Source organism: Olea europaea, unplaced genomic scaffold (assembly GCF_002742605.1).
Source record: "Olea europaea var. sylvestris unplaced genomic scaffold, O_europaea_v1 scaffold618, whole genome shotgun sequence".
Classification (NCBI taxonomy): Eukaryota; Viridiplantae; Streptophyta; class Magnoliopsida; order Lamiales; family Oleaceae; genus Olea; species Olea europaea.
In genome coordinates, this window is record NW_019264534.1 from 55,179 (window position 1) to 68,074 (window position 12,896).

General features: G+C 44.6%; 1 protein-coding gene across 1 annotated transcript; it reads right to left on the minus strand.

Annotated features, from left to right (window-relative positions):
- Window positions 1-1,153: 1,153 nt before the first annotated feature.
- On the minus strand, window positions 1,154-1,901 carry LOC111389754 (ubiquitin-40S ribosomal protein S27a-like). Its single transcript, XM_023014716.1, has one exon. The coding sequence runs from the start codon at window positions 1,834-1,836 to the stop codon at window positions 1,366-1,368; it is 471 nt and encodes a 156-aa protein (XP_022870484.1). The 5' UTR covers window positions 1,837-1,901; the 3' UTR covers window positions 1,154-1,365.
- Between the last annotated feature and the right edge of the window lie 10,995 nt (window positions 1,902-12,896).

The window sequence follows — 12,896 nt, forward strand, 5'->3', positions numbered from 1 at the left end:
GTAAATATTTTTTACGGCCCCTCAAAACTCTGCTCTAATGTTTCATTCTCCAAAACTTGCTATAAAAGTTCTGACCCCTTACTGTAACAATCACGGACTATCTTCATATTGCCGTTCACTAAGAGCTATTGCCCTTATTTAAGCCCCCATTTTTTTTTGGAAAGAATGAATTTTTGAATAGTGTATTAATAAAAAATATATGGTTAAAAAATAAGAAAAAATTTTGAATTTACGTGTAATATTATTTTATTAAAGATTGTGGTTGAAATGATGTCAAAACACTGTTGAAAAATGTATTTTTTCAAAAGAATGGGGTTCAAATAAGGGCATTATGTGCGCCATTAAAATTACATTCGGTCCGCAGGGGATTTAGCTCCCACATGGATTTTATTTGCATCCCAACTATTCCAACCTTTGGACCTCCCCGTAAGAAAGACGTTGGATGCTAGTACCAATTGAGAGGAAGGTCAAATGCTCGAATAGCTGCCTAAACCCTTGGGACATGAACATTGCATGGAAGTCAGAAGGCAACGCATTAATAACCAAATGATTCCAAAACAGTTCCAAACACTAAAAAATGGCTTTTGCACACCAAATTCCGACAGAAGGCCACAAGAATAGAGCATTTATAAAGTCGTTATTGTCGAGGGACAACATGAAATAGGAAAGACTATAATCGCAGTGTGGGGGTTCGATTCCTAAAATATGAAATTGGACTCCTTGTAGGCGCAGTATACAGGCAGCTCTTATTCCCTAACTTGCTGTGGCACATCCCCGATTTATCTCTCTCACAAAGCTCTAGGAGCGGGGTAATAGAAGCCCTCAAAATTGGGATTCAACCTTCTTCTTTTTTTCGACTATAGGCCAACAGCATCTCCCAATATGGTTAAAGAGTGCAGTCAATTTAAGAGGATGTTTTTGTTCAATAATAGGAGGGCAATAAGAACAAACTTTGAGAATACGTATTTGCCTCTTTTTTATTTTTGCCCTAAACCAAAAAATATCTTAATTCTCCCCAATCACACGTATGCTATATTCTACAAGTAAAGACCATCATTTCCTAATTGATGAACAATGTTACTAACTGCATCATTCTCGTGATAGATACAAAAATAAACTATGATTATACAAAATAGATCTCCAACAGAGAGAATTCATAATTTCATCACACAAGAAGGATACTGATAAAAAATTATCCATTAACACCTTTAAATGTAAACTAGATTAAAAGACACTCAATGTCTTAAACATAATGCTTAATCCAAAATTCATATGATAGACCCAACATAATAACCGTTCAAATAACAATTAAGACAGAATAAAAACAGCAGAAAACTAGAATTCTCACTCAGATAACTCCATTTCTCAATCATCACCGGCCTTATTGTAGACATACGTAAGCCCACACTTACCACAGTAGTGCCTGTCAAAATGATTGGCCATGAAAGTTCCAGCCCCGCACTCGGCATTGGGACACTCCTTCCGCAGCCTCTGGACCTTTCCGGAGTCGTCGACCTTGTAGAACTGGAGGACAGCGAGCTTGACCTTCTTATGCTTGTGCTTGATCTTCTTTGGCTTGGTGTACGTCTTCTTCTTGCGCTTCTTGGCGCCACCACGGAGACGTAGTACGAGATGCAGGGTGGACTCCTTCTGGATGTTGTAGTCGGCGAGGGTACGTCCGTCCTCTAGCTGCTTTCCGGCGAAGATAAGGCGTTGCTGGTCCGGCGGGATGCCCTCCTTGTCCTGGATCTTGGCTTTGACGTTGTCGATGGTATCAGAGGACTCCACCTCCAGGGTTATGGTTTTCCCCGTAAGGGTTTTTACGAAGATCTGCATCTTCTAAACGGAGGCAAATTCACAGGCTAGGTTTTGGGATAGGCACGGTTGCGAGTAATTAGTGCATATTTAATACCAGAGGGTTTTGTGAGGGATTGCTATTAAATGGGCCATGGGCTTATCTGAGTTCATCAGAAACACTAATTAGGCCTAATATCCTCCTAAACTAACAAACTAGAACAAGTGAAAATTACATAATTCCAGATCTTTAAAGATCACAGTTCAAAAATCAAGAGCCAAGTTTCTTTGTTCAAAAATCAGGTTTTGATATAATAATTAAATATTAAATATTCAAATTTAATTCCCCAAATCTAATATTTTCATCACTCTTCGTTCTCTCACTAATCTCTTATCTCTCTCTCTCTCTAGCTCCATGGCCTCCGATCGCCATTCATCGCCGATCGCCACAATAGCCAGTAAAGCCTCCTCTCCGGTGCGGTCGCCTCCTTCTCTTGGACTCGCGAATGTGAGTGCCGTGGTAATTCTTCCATTGCTGTGAGTGTTGCCGCGATTTTCAGCGGTAGCGATGTTGGATGCGGTGGGTCGGAACTCTGTGGTGGTGGCACCTGTTGCTGATTCAGGGACTGCTGTTAGGGAGACCGGTGTGAATGACGACAAATGGTGATTGGTGCAGGCGCGGGAAGTGGATTTGGGGATTTTTGGGTGTTAATGTGTTATCTCTTTCTCTTTTTCAATCTACAGTTAATGATTTGCCATAGTAGTGGCTGCTTGTTGTTTGTTTTTGGGTGATGGTGGTTGTGATGTTGGTTGGCAATGGTAAGGTAGTGGTGATGGTCGTGGAAGTGGCGACGGTGGTTGTGGATGGATTGGTGCGGGATATGGGTGATGTTGGTTTGACTGTTTGGTGGTGGCGGTGATTTTGTGACTGTGGAGGTGGTGGCTGTTATGGTGGTTTCTGGGGGCGGTGGAGGTGGATTTGTAGTGGTGGTTGTGGTACGGTTTTGGGGTAGTAGTGAATCTGATTGTTGTGTTTTTATGGTTGGAGTGGTGGTGGTGGTCTTGTTTTGGTTGTGTCGAGGGAATTGGGTGGTTCTTGTTGGTAATGGAACTGATGGTGGTGGTAGATTGTTAGTGTCGACGGTGAGATGGTGGCCGACGACAGGTATGGCGTGAGTATGGTGGAAAGTGGTAGTGGTGGCATAAAATATGACCTAACATTTGATCTGTGACCAACTATTTGATCACCTGTGATCAATTCAAACTTAAAATTTGATATTTGTGACCAAAATAATTTGTGACCGATAAACTGTGACATATGTAACTTGTAATTTGAATGATCCGTGATCTCGAAATAATATGTGACTTACAAAATTTTTGATTTGTGACTACGAAACAATCATTTGATCAATTATTTTGTCGATATGTGACCAGTAAATAAATCTGTGGTCTATAATTATGAATATGTGACTATTAATCGTGTAACTATGACTTTATTATTTATATTTAATAAAAAAAATTTAGTTAATTAAATATGTACCTGATTTTTGAATTTTAAAAGTATTTACTTGATTTTTGAATTGAGATAAACTTAAAGCCTGAAATGTGAACTCTTCCCCTAGAACAATAACCCTCAAAGTAATTAAAATTTGGACCATGCTGACAGGCCTGGTAGAGCACTTCATCTCACATTTGGGAAGTGGGGTGGGTATTTTGGGGGTATTTTACTCCCGTAATTAATACGCTCAACTCCTCTCCGAACTAAAAGCCCCCAAATCAAAACTCAAAAATTTGGCAAAAACTCCTACCACCAGAATTTTTAATTTTGTTTCACCGCCATCTCTATCGCTTCTCGACTATCATTCAAGTAGTATTCCTAATGAGGTAGATACAATTCCTGATAATGGGTTTCTTTCTTCTTTATGATTTTGATGTTTAAATTTTAATTGCCGTAGTAGGATTATTTGTTGGATGCTCCAGTTGGAGATGGATTTTCTTTCATTGGAGGTTTGGAATTAAGATTGATCATACTAATCCCCTATCCCAGCTGCCTTTAACTACGTCTTGTTCAAAATATAGAAATCTTAATAATGGGTTTTTTGAAAATAAATGTAATTTTTTGAAAGGGAAGTATTCTGATAAATCGAGCCCCAGTGATGATAGGTTCAGGCAAGGAATATTAGTATGTAAATTGGACTTTTGTTTGGCTTCATTGTGATATGAAGACAAAATCGCTACTTATTGACTTCTTTTTTCTATCAAGTCTTCAAAATTTAAAAGGATTAGGCTCATTTGGGTATTGATTGACTATATAAGATCTTTTCGGTAATTAAAATTAAGATTGCTGACCTTGAGAATTGAACCATCCATGTGGCCAATGGATAGTTACTCCACGTAATCCTCCCTGCGTACAACAACGCACGGTTAGAAACACTGGGTCGGAACCAGCGATGGCGACGGCGACCGCATACACTCCGACGGTCAAATAAGCATTGGGTGATCGGAACAGTGCTCAAATTGTGCAAGAGAGTGGGAAGGAGACTGTATATTTCCTAGTATGGAGAGCTAAGTTGTGTGAGTTTCATTACATTTGTCTCTTGCCAAACCTTGGGTATTTATAGATGTAGAGCACCGTTGGATGTGGGACACGTGTATGCATTTGATGGTGTGAGATTCCGCTCATAGGCGTCAATCAGTCGCGTCTAGAGTGGGCGGACAATTAGTTCTTCTGAGTTGAGTTGACATAAATTCAATATGTCACATCAACTAGATCTATAGAGACGTCATATCAATTGATCCTTGGAGGCAGAGGGGATCTTGATAAATATCTTTCTGACAGTGGCGACGGAGGGATCTATTAAGGGGGTACCTTGGAGTGCCCAATGCTTCGAAGTTGAGGGACACATCGGTTACTTCAGTGGATCTACTCTTCACCTTGTAGCATGTCATGTTGAGGTCGTCAGGAGTGGTCATCACTTCGGACTTCGGATACTGTTGTTTCGAAGTGGTTTTGTTAGGGGCGTAACAGTGGTCCCCCAAGTTCAAGCTTGAATATTTATATCATGGGTGGGCTTGTTTTCCCGATTGTGTATGCCGGCGTTAGAGTAAGTATTGCGGATTTTGATGAAGTGCTGATGTGAAAGGGTGAAGTGAGTAGATGTGCTGAACACTTGTTGGCTGAGGCGAAGTGATAACCGAGCCTTCAGTGTTCCACCGAGTCATATGAGTTGTGATTCCGTTGAAGGAAGAGCTCATCTACCACCGTCGCGCTGACCCAAATGGGACGACGTGTTCGGAGATGGCTAGAGCTTTGTAAAGTTTAAGAGGAAACGCAGCAACCGAGGTGATGACCCACAGGGGACTCCACGTCAGTTATGTCGAAGCTTGTAAAGTTGGGTGAAGAGCTCATCTGCCACCGGTGCGCTGACCCACAGGGGACAACGCGTTGGGAGATGGCTAAAGCCTTGTAAAGTTGAGGAGAAAACGCAGCGTCCGAGGCAATGACCTATAGGGATCTCCGCGTCAGGTGCGTCGAAGCATTGTAGAGCTAGGTGAAGAGCTCATCTACCACTGATAAGCTGACCCATAGGGGATGACGCGTTGGGAGATGGCCAAAGCCTTGCAAAGCTGAGGAGGGAAAGCAGCGTTCGAGACGATGACCCACAGGGATCTCCGCGTTAGTTGCGTCGAAGCGTTGAAAAATTGGGTGAAGAGCTTATCTGCCTCCGATGCGCTGACCCATAGGGGATGACGCATTGGAAGATGGCTAAAGCCTTGTAAAGCTGAGAAGGGAATGCAGCGTCCAAGGCGATGACCTATAGGGATCTCCACGTCAAGTGCGTCAAAGCTTTGTAAAGCTAGATGAAGAGCTCGTTTGCCACCGATACGCTAACCCACAGGGGACAACGCGTTGGGAGATGGCTAAAGCCTTGCAAAGCTGATGAGGGAATGCAGCGTCCGAGGTGATGACCCACGTGGATCTCCACATCAGGTGCGTCGAAACGTTGTAAAGCTGGGTAAAGAGCTTTATCTGACGCGAATTCGGACAGTTTGCCCCTGGTCTGACGAGTCTTATTATGATGTTAATCGATGTGACAGCTGTTGCGTGTTTTCAAGGCGACAGTTTGACGTGCTGCCTATTTCCAAAAAAAGGGCTGCTGTAGCTACTTATTGTTAACGACTGCTGTTATTCAAGGTGATGCGTTTTTATGCGTGCGTGAGGGGCATAACTAGATCTTAGCCGCAGATCAAATCTGGCGTTTCATTTTAACGGTCTAGATTTGTGATGAGATAAGCAGTCTAGATTGACATCGTTTGAATTCAACGGTGGGGATCATCTGGGGCCTCCTATAAAAGGAGGACTTGAGCGTTTTGCAAGGTTTTCACTTTTGTGAAATCAAACTCTCTTTGCTCTTAAAATTCTTTGCATTTTTCGGTAATTTTCAAGTGTTTTCCGACAACATTTTTAGTTTTCGACGAGTTTCAAAGGGCCATTTCTTGTTGTTCGACTGTAGAAAACCTCAATTCGTTCATTTCGGTAAGTATCTCTCTAGTTTTTCACTTTTTTTGAATTCTGAAGATGGCTTCTGAGAGTAGTGACGCTTCTGGGAGGGAACTGGGCGTAGTTCGATGGATGAGCCTATATTGGCTACGTCTAGTGAGGTGGTCGAGGCTATATTAGGGAGGAAAATATCTGGTGGAGGCCTGATAGCCCGGTAGACACGTCAGAACATTGGGGGGCTTCTGACTATCCATCGAAGTTAAGAGAGGCCGACCTGGATAGACTTAGAGTAGAATATAGGATTCCTGATAGCGTAGAACTTATATTGCCAGAGCCTGATGAATGAGCATGATACCCTAGGCCTGGGTGTGTAGATGTGAGCTAGGTACTCTTCAGGGCTGGACTTAGGTTGCATATCTACCCTTTCTTTCGGTATGTCCTTAGGTCATATGGGTTAGCTCCAACCCAATTAAACGCGATAGCTCCAACCCAATTAAATGTGAACTCCTAGAGTCAGATGGTGGGCTCCTGGATGTTGTGGAAGAAGGCATCTCTTGGGGTGGAGATGCCCTTTTCGATCTTCCAGACCCTGTATATCCCCAAAGTGGTGGCCGGGGGGGATAAGACTAAGGGGTGGTATTACTTAACCTCCCGGGGGCCCATACTCCATTCCTCCTAGACCTGTCGACTTAATAAAGGACTGGAAGACATCATGGTGCTGGGCGTCCTAAAGGTGGGACACAATGGAGAAAGACCCCCTGGCACCCCTCGCGGTCCCAACTAAGTATTCATCGTTTAGTGAGTACTGATGCCCTGTGTTTAAATTTCTTTTGAGCTTCTGTTTGGTTCCTAACCTATGTTTGTTGTTTGCAGGCACTCTTCCTTGGTGTGAGATATCTACTAAGGAATTTGACATAATTTGCATTGTTTATCAGCTTCGATTGAAGAGGAGATCTTATCACGAGCTAATTAAGAAAAATAGACACTTCATTACGCACGACCTAATGGTTTCTCAAGGTGAGTATTTACAGTGGCTTTATTGTAGTAGGTTTTCGAACTCCATATACTTGTACTAATTTTTTCGGCTCCCTATAGATAATTTCAACAAGATGCGGCCCATGAGGCCTGATTTTAAGACCATCCAAAAAATGATAGTCGAGGCAAGGGCCTTGAAGACTTCATTCTATGCCTATAAGAAGCAGACCGAAGAGCTGGTAACTGCAAGCAAGCGGCTTCAGCCATCGGCGGAGGAGGAGGAAGCAGAAGACCCTGAGGTAAACTTGCTGAGGAAGGGTAAGAAGGCTGTTGACTTCTTGAAGGGGCCAACCGTAGTGAGACCCCCATCGGTTCTGAAGCAGATCACGATACCCACCGAGGTGGCCATTTAGGAGAAGACTGTTCTCACTTTCGAGGCTTCCTCAGTTACTGCTGCTACTCTGATTGAAGCGTCGCTCTCTACAATGCCACTTTTCCAAGTGTCGGGGCAGCAGAAGAGGAAGATGGCTTGTCTCGCAAAGGAGGCAGATTTTTTGGGCATCAACACTGACGATCCCGTGAAGGAGGTGCTGGAAGCCTTGCCTCCAGAGATTGTTGCAGTGGATGTGGTCCATCACAAATATTGGACCGAAGAATGGAAGGACCATACCACTCTGCACTGCAGAGGACCTCATTGCGACGAACAGTGCATGCATCGCCCGGGCCCTTAGCACAAACGTCCAACTCGAGGGTTTGGTAAGGGACCTCAATGCCAAGAGGGGGGAACTGGCCAAGCATTTGGAGGAGGCAATGCATTATGGTAACGTAGTACGAGCTACCCAAGAAAAGGCCTCTGAGGTGGAGAAGGCTCGGCAAGAGGTGGAGGGCCGACTGATGAGGGCTAATGAGGAGGTAGAGAGGCTAAAGAATGAGCTCTATGAAGTGGATGCCAGGTGACTGCTATGACGAGGAGGGTTGATCATACCAATGAGCACCACCGGCTTGCCACTGAGGCTTTGGAGGCCTCCAACAAAGAGAAGGCCGAGCTGAATCTATAGACAGAGGCCCAGACCGAGGAGATCAAATTTCTAAAGGTCGAGGTGAAGGCGGCGGGGTAGAACTTCATCGATCATTTCGAAGAACACCCATTGTATGACGACTTTGCCAACTTCTAGGCCTCGTGGAATACCCAGGCAATGTTGGATCGCCTAAGGGAGGTCCACCCAACTATGGATTTAACTTCATTGTAAACGGAGTTCAGTGGGCCTACCAAAGGTCGACCTGACAGGGTCGTCGAGGAAGCTATCGAAGCTGCCCCAGAGGCCAAGCTGGAGATCGGAGTTGAAGATGCCTCTAGAGTAGAATATGAACATCTTGTAGCAGCTTTGACCCGCATTTTGTAATTTGTTTTGATATTAATGAAATCAAAATTTTTCCAAGTGTTGTTGCTTCTCCCTTTTACTTTTATGTTGAACTGTTTGTATCTTGATGAGTAAAGGATAAGTAAATAATAAGTACCACTTACCAATAATAACCAGTTGATGATAGAAGAACTGACCCTATAGAGCATTGAAAAACTGAGGCACCAATTGATTAACCCACATAATATAATAGAGAACTGTGGTATTATAACTTAGGAACTTACATTATCTTTTACTAAGGTAGTTCAACACTTAGTAAGATAGGAATGTTATAATACTGGACAAAATGTAGATCGGATTAGAACATGTTGACCCCAAAAGATGTTGCCAACAGATGCCGAACCTACCTGCGCACACGTAAGCGAAGGTCCTACACACTAAGACACATGGACGGTCTAGGACGAAAGGATCAGGGGTGTGGGAGTAGCTCAACAACGTGGGACGAGAACGTTCGGAATCCGGCGGGATGTTCTTAGTCCGATTGTACAATAATTACCAATCGATGCTCATGAATGTGCATGTAAATATGTATGAACCCGTATTGTGTTGTAAGGCAATATGAAAGAGAGTAAAGTGTGGTTTCTTGTATTGATTCTTACAATAGTCCTTCAATGTTACACAAGGGAAGTATTTATAGTGGTACATGTGAAATGACAGTCCTTGGATGAGGTGGCATGTGGCCTCATCTCTTTAATCCAAACATCCAATCCTCGGCATCATCCTTGACTTGCTAGCTTGCTGCGCATTTATTGCTTATGCAGAACCCCCATGCTAATGACAAGACTTGACATATACACTTATGACAAACGTTCCATCAATCATTCTAACAAGATCTTTATGTAGAAGATCTCTTAGGAGAAGTGATTATGGAAGACGTTCCTCCATGGTTTGGAGGCTTCTGCTACTCATATAGTACTTCCGCTTTAGGGCTTCGACTATCTTCATAGGCCTCGGCATATGGGCCTTGGCGTGAAGGGCCTTGGCCATACATGCCACCTCGGCTAGAGTGCCACGTGGTTCGGATTGAGTGGGCCATAGGCCCAAGTGGTTGGTCAAGTATGACAACACGTAACAATAGTCCCCCAAGTCCAAGTATAGATATTTATGTAATGCGTGGACTTTAATGAAGTAAAGCCAGTGGGTTGGGTAAATTTTGAAAGAATTTTTGAACCATAAATAATAGTCTTCCAAGTCCAAGTATAGATATTTATATCATGGTTGGAGTTAGGAATGTGCTGCTGCGGGTGAATGATGAAGAAGCCGAGGTGGTGGCTTTGAACCGAATGTGCGAGGCTTAATGGCTGAATGTTGAAGGTGAAACTGAGGTGGTTGGGAAATTGAACCTGCGAGGCTTGATAGTTGAATGTTGAAGGTGAAGCTGAGGTGGTTGGGAAACCAAACCTGCGAGGCTTGATGACTGAATGTTGAAGGTGAAGCCGAGGTGGTTGGGAAACTGAACCTTCCAGGCTTGATGGCTGTATGTTGAAGGTGAAGCCGAGGTGATTGGAAAATTGAACCTTCGAGGCTTGATGGCTGAATGTTGAAGGTGAAGCCGAGGTGGTTGGGAAATCGAACGTACGAGGGTTGACGGCTGAATGTTGAAGGTGAAGCCGAGGTTCAGTGACAATAATTGTTCCTTGCCAGTTGTGTCAATAATTTGATGTTTTGCGCATGTTTTCAAGGAAAGGTGACTGAACCGTTGCAACTTCCAAGGCACCTGCTGCCGTTGAATTAAAATCGTAATTATTAGAACAACTGAAGCTTCTAGAAGCAGACGCGTTGGCTGAGGTGCGTGAGAAACACACTCAAATCTGAAGTGTAGGTTTGAAAAACTGTTTGAATCCTACACCTCGGATTTGATTTAAAATGAAGGGTTCAGATTGAATGAGCTTCGATCTGATGGTGGGGGTTCATCCTGGCCTTTTATAAAAGGCGAGAGAACTCCAATTTTTCGGATTTTCCAGCACTTGCAATCTGATTTCCTCTTAGAACTTAAACATTCCGATGTTGAGGCTATCCGTTCACTGCTTTTTCGGCACATTCTGTTCGTGTAGTTTTCAGTAGGTATTTTTCACAAAAAAATTCTCCTTTTACTGCGTTCTTAGTCATTTTTGAGATGGAGTCCACTTCGGGTAGGGAGATGGTCACTGTAGTGTCATTGGGCCATGGGGTCAGTCATAGGGGAGATTCCGAGGCAGATATGTATGCTATAACTGAGGAGCCAGTAGACTGTAGTGAAGAGTGGGGGCGTCTAGGGTGCCTTCAAATATGATAGGGAAGAGGCTGGGGGAGATTAGGGAGAGGTACTGTGTGCCTCACTATGTGGAAATGTTACTTCCCGAAGCCCATGAGCGGGCCTGTTATTCGAGACTCGACTATGTGGCGGTGAGTGAATACCTGTTTAAGGCAGGTATGCATCTTCCTCTGCACCCCTTCTTTAGGACGGTGCTGAGGAACTTCATGCTGTCACCAACCCAGGTTCTGCCATATGGGTGGAGCCAGTTGGTCGGCTTGTACTTCCTATGGAAAGAAGTATCACTTGGGGAGGACATGCCTTTCCACGTCTTCATGACCCTATTCCAGCCTAGGGTAATAGGGAAGGAGTCGAAGGGGTTGTATTACCTAAGTCTTTGGGGGGCTCATGCACCATTTGTGGTAGGACTGCCTTCTTCCATCAAGGGGTGGAAGGAATCGTGGTTCTGAGTGTGAGGCAGGTGGCAGGCAGTGGAGGGGGACAAAGCCCTGGCTTGCACAGTACCGATCCAGTACTACGAAGCTCGTGAGTCTCCCAGCCCAAGTTTGTAATCTGTATTAAAAATTTTATTTTTCTAACTGTAGAAGTATCCTTTGCAGATAGTAGCACGAGGTTCGAGATGAGCAGGGAGAAGTTTGAGGTGATAGAGGACATTTACAAGAGACCTCTGAAGTTTCACCACTTCGACCACCTCATTGACAGAAGTCGCTATTTCCTCAACTTTGAGCTAATGGCCTCCAAGGGTATGAAGCTCCCACACTTGTATATTTTTGTGTTTTCGTTTTCGTACTGACAAGTTGTGTTCTGCAGACAAGTTTAAGAAGAAGGAGTACCCGGCTCCTGACATGGCGTCCATACTTAAGGCAACCTCTATTGTGAAGGTGAGGCCCCTAAAGTCGGGCTCAACTAGCCCCAAGGAGGTCCGAGGTAGAGTGGAGCGTCTCTCCAAGGACAACACATCTCGGACTTCTAAAGAGGGGACCCCCCAGAGGCCAGAAAAATCCAAGGAGCGTCGGGGGAAGGAGAAAGTCCCTGAGGAGCCTAAGAAGAGAAAGCTGGTGTATGTCTCCAACTCGTCTGGCAAATTTGGGAGTTCTGTGTCCCAAGGTAAGGAAGCTGGGCAACTGAAGCTACTAGAAGCTGCCTCGAAAGCGGTTAAGATTGAAATAGTTAGGCGTACGGAGGCTGAAGAGGCAAGGGAGGAGGCTGCAAGGAGGCAAGCTGAGGTTGTCGAGGAGGAGGCTGCCAAACAGAAGTCTGCTCAAGTACAAGAGAAGTCTCTGAGCTTTCTTGCTGGCAGGGAGGAGCCTTTGGCCCCAGCTTTGGTGGAGGCCCTGCCACCTGAGATCCGAAGCACTACTGAAAGTTTTTATAAATTCTGGACGGATCGGTGGCAGCTACATGCCTCCGCCTGTGATGCCACGAGCTTGACAAGGGCTCTTGTAAGCCAAAGTGTTAGGACCTTTGGCCTCACACTGGAGTGTAGGGAGGCCCTCACTAACTTTCAGATGAGGACACAGTCCTCTGAGAGGAAGGCTGCCTCCCTTATAGAGGAGCTGAAGGCAGCTAGGGCCAAGGCTGAAGAAGTTAGGGCCCAAAAACTTGAAGAATCGACCAAGCTAGAGTCTGCCTTGGCTCAGATAGAGGCATTGAAGAGGGAGGTACATGAGTCCCAGTGCGAGGTTGCCTCCTTGACTAAGAAAGTGGAGGTTTCCAATGACCACCAGAAGGTGACAGTCAAAGCTTTGGAGAAGGCTAACAGGGAGCTGGTAGGGGCCTAAGATGCATACAAGTTTATCGAGGGCCAAATTAAGTGGTACGTCGATGACGCAACCCATGCTAGGGAGGAAGCCCAAAATGCAAGGGAGGAGGCAATGAAAGACTACATCGCCAACTTCCACAATATCGCGGAGTACTAGAGTTTCAGCACTTACTGGAGGAACTTTGCTTA

Excerpts from the sequence above, each read along its gene's own strand:
- LOC111389754 (XM_023014716.1), bottom strand. The coding sequence starts at position 1,836 with ATGCAGATCTTCGTAAAAACCCTTACGGGGAAAACCATAACCCTGGAG.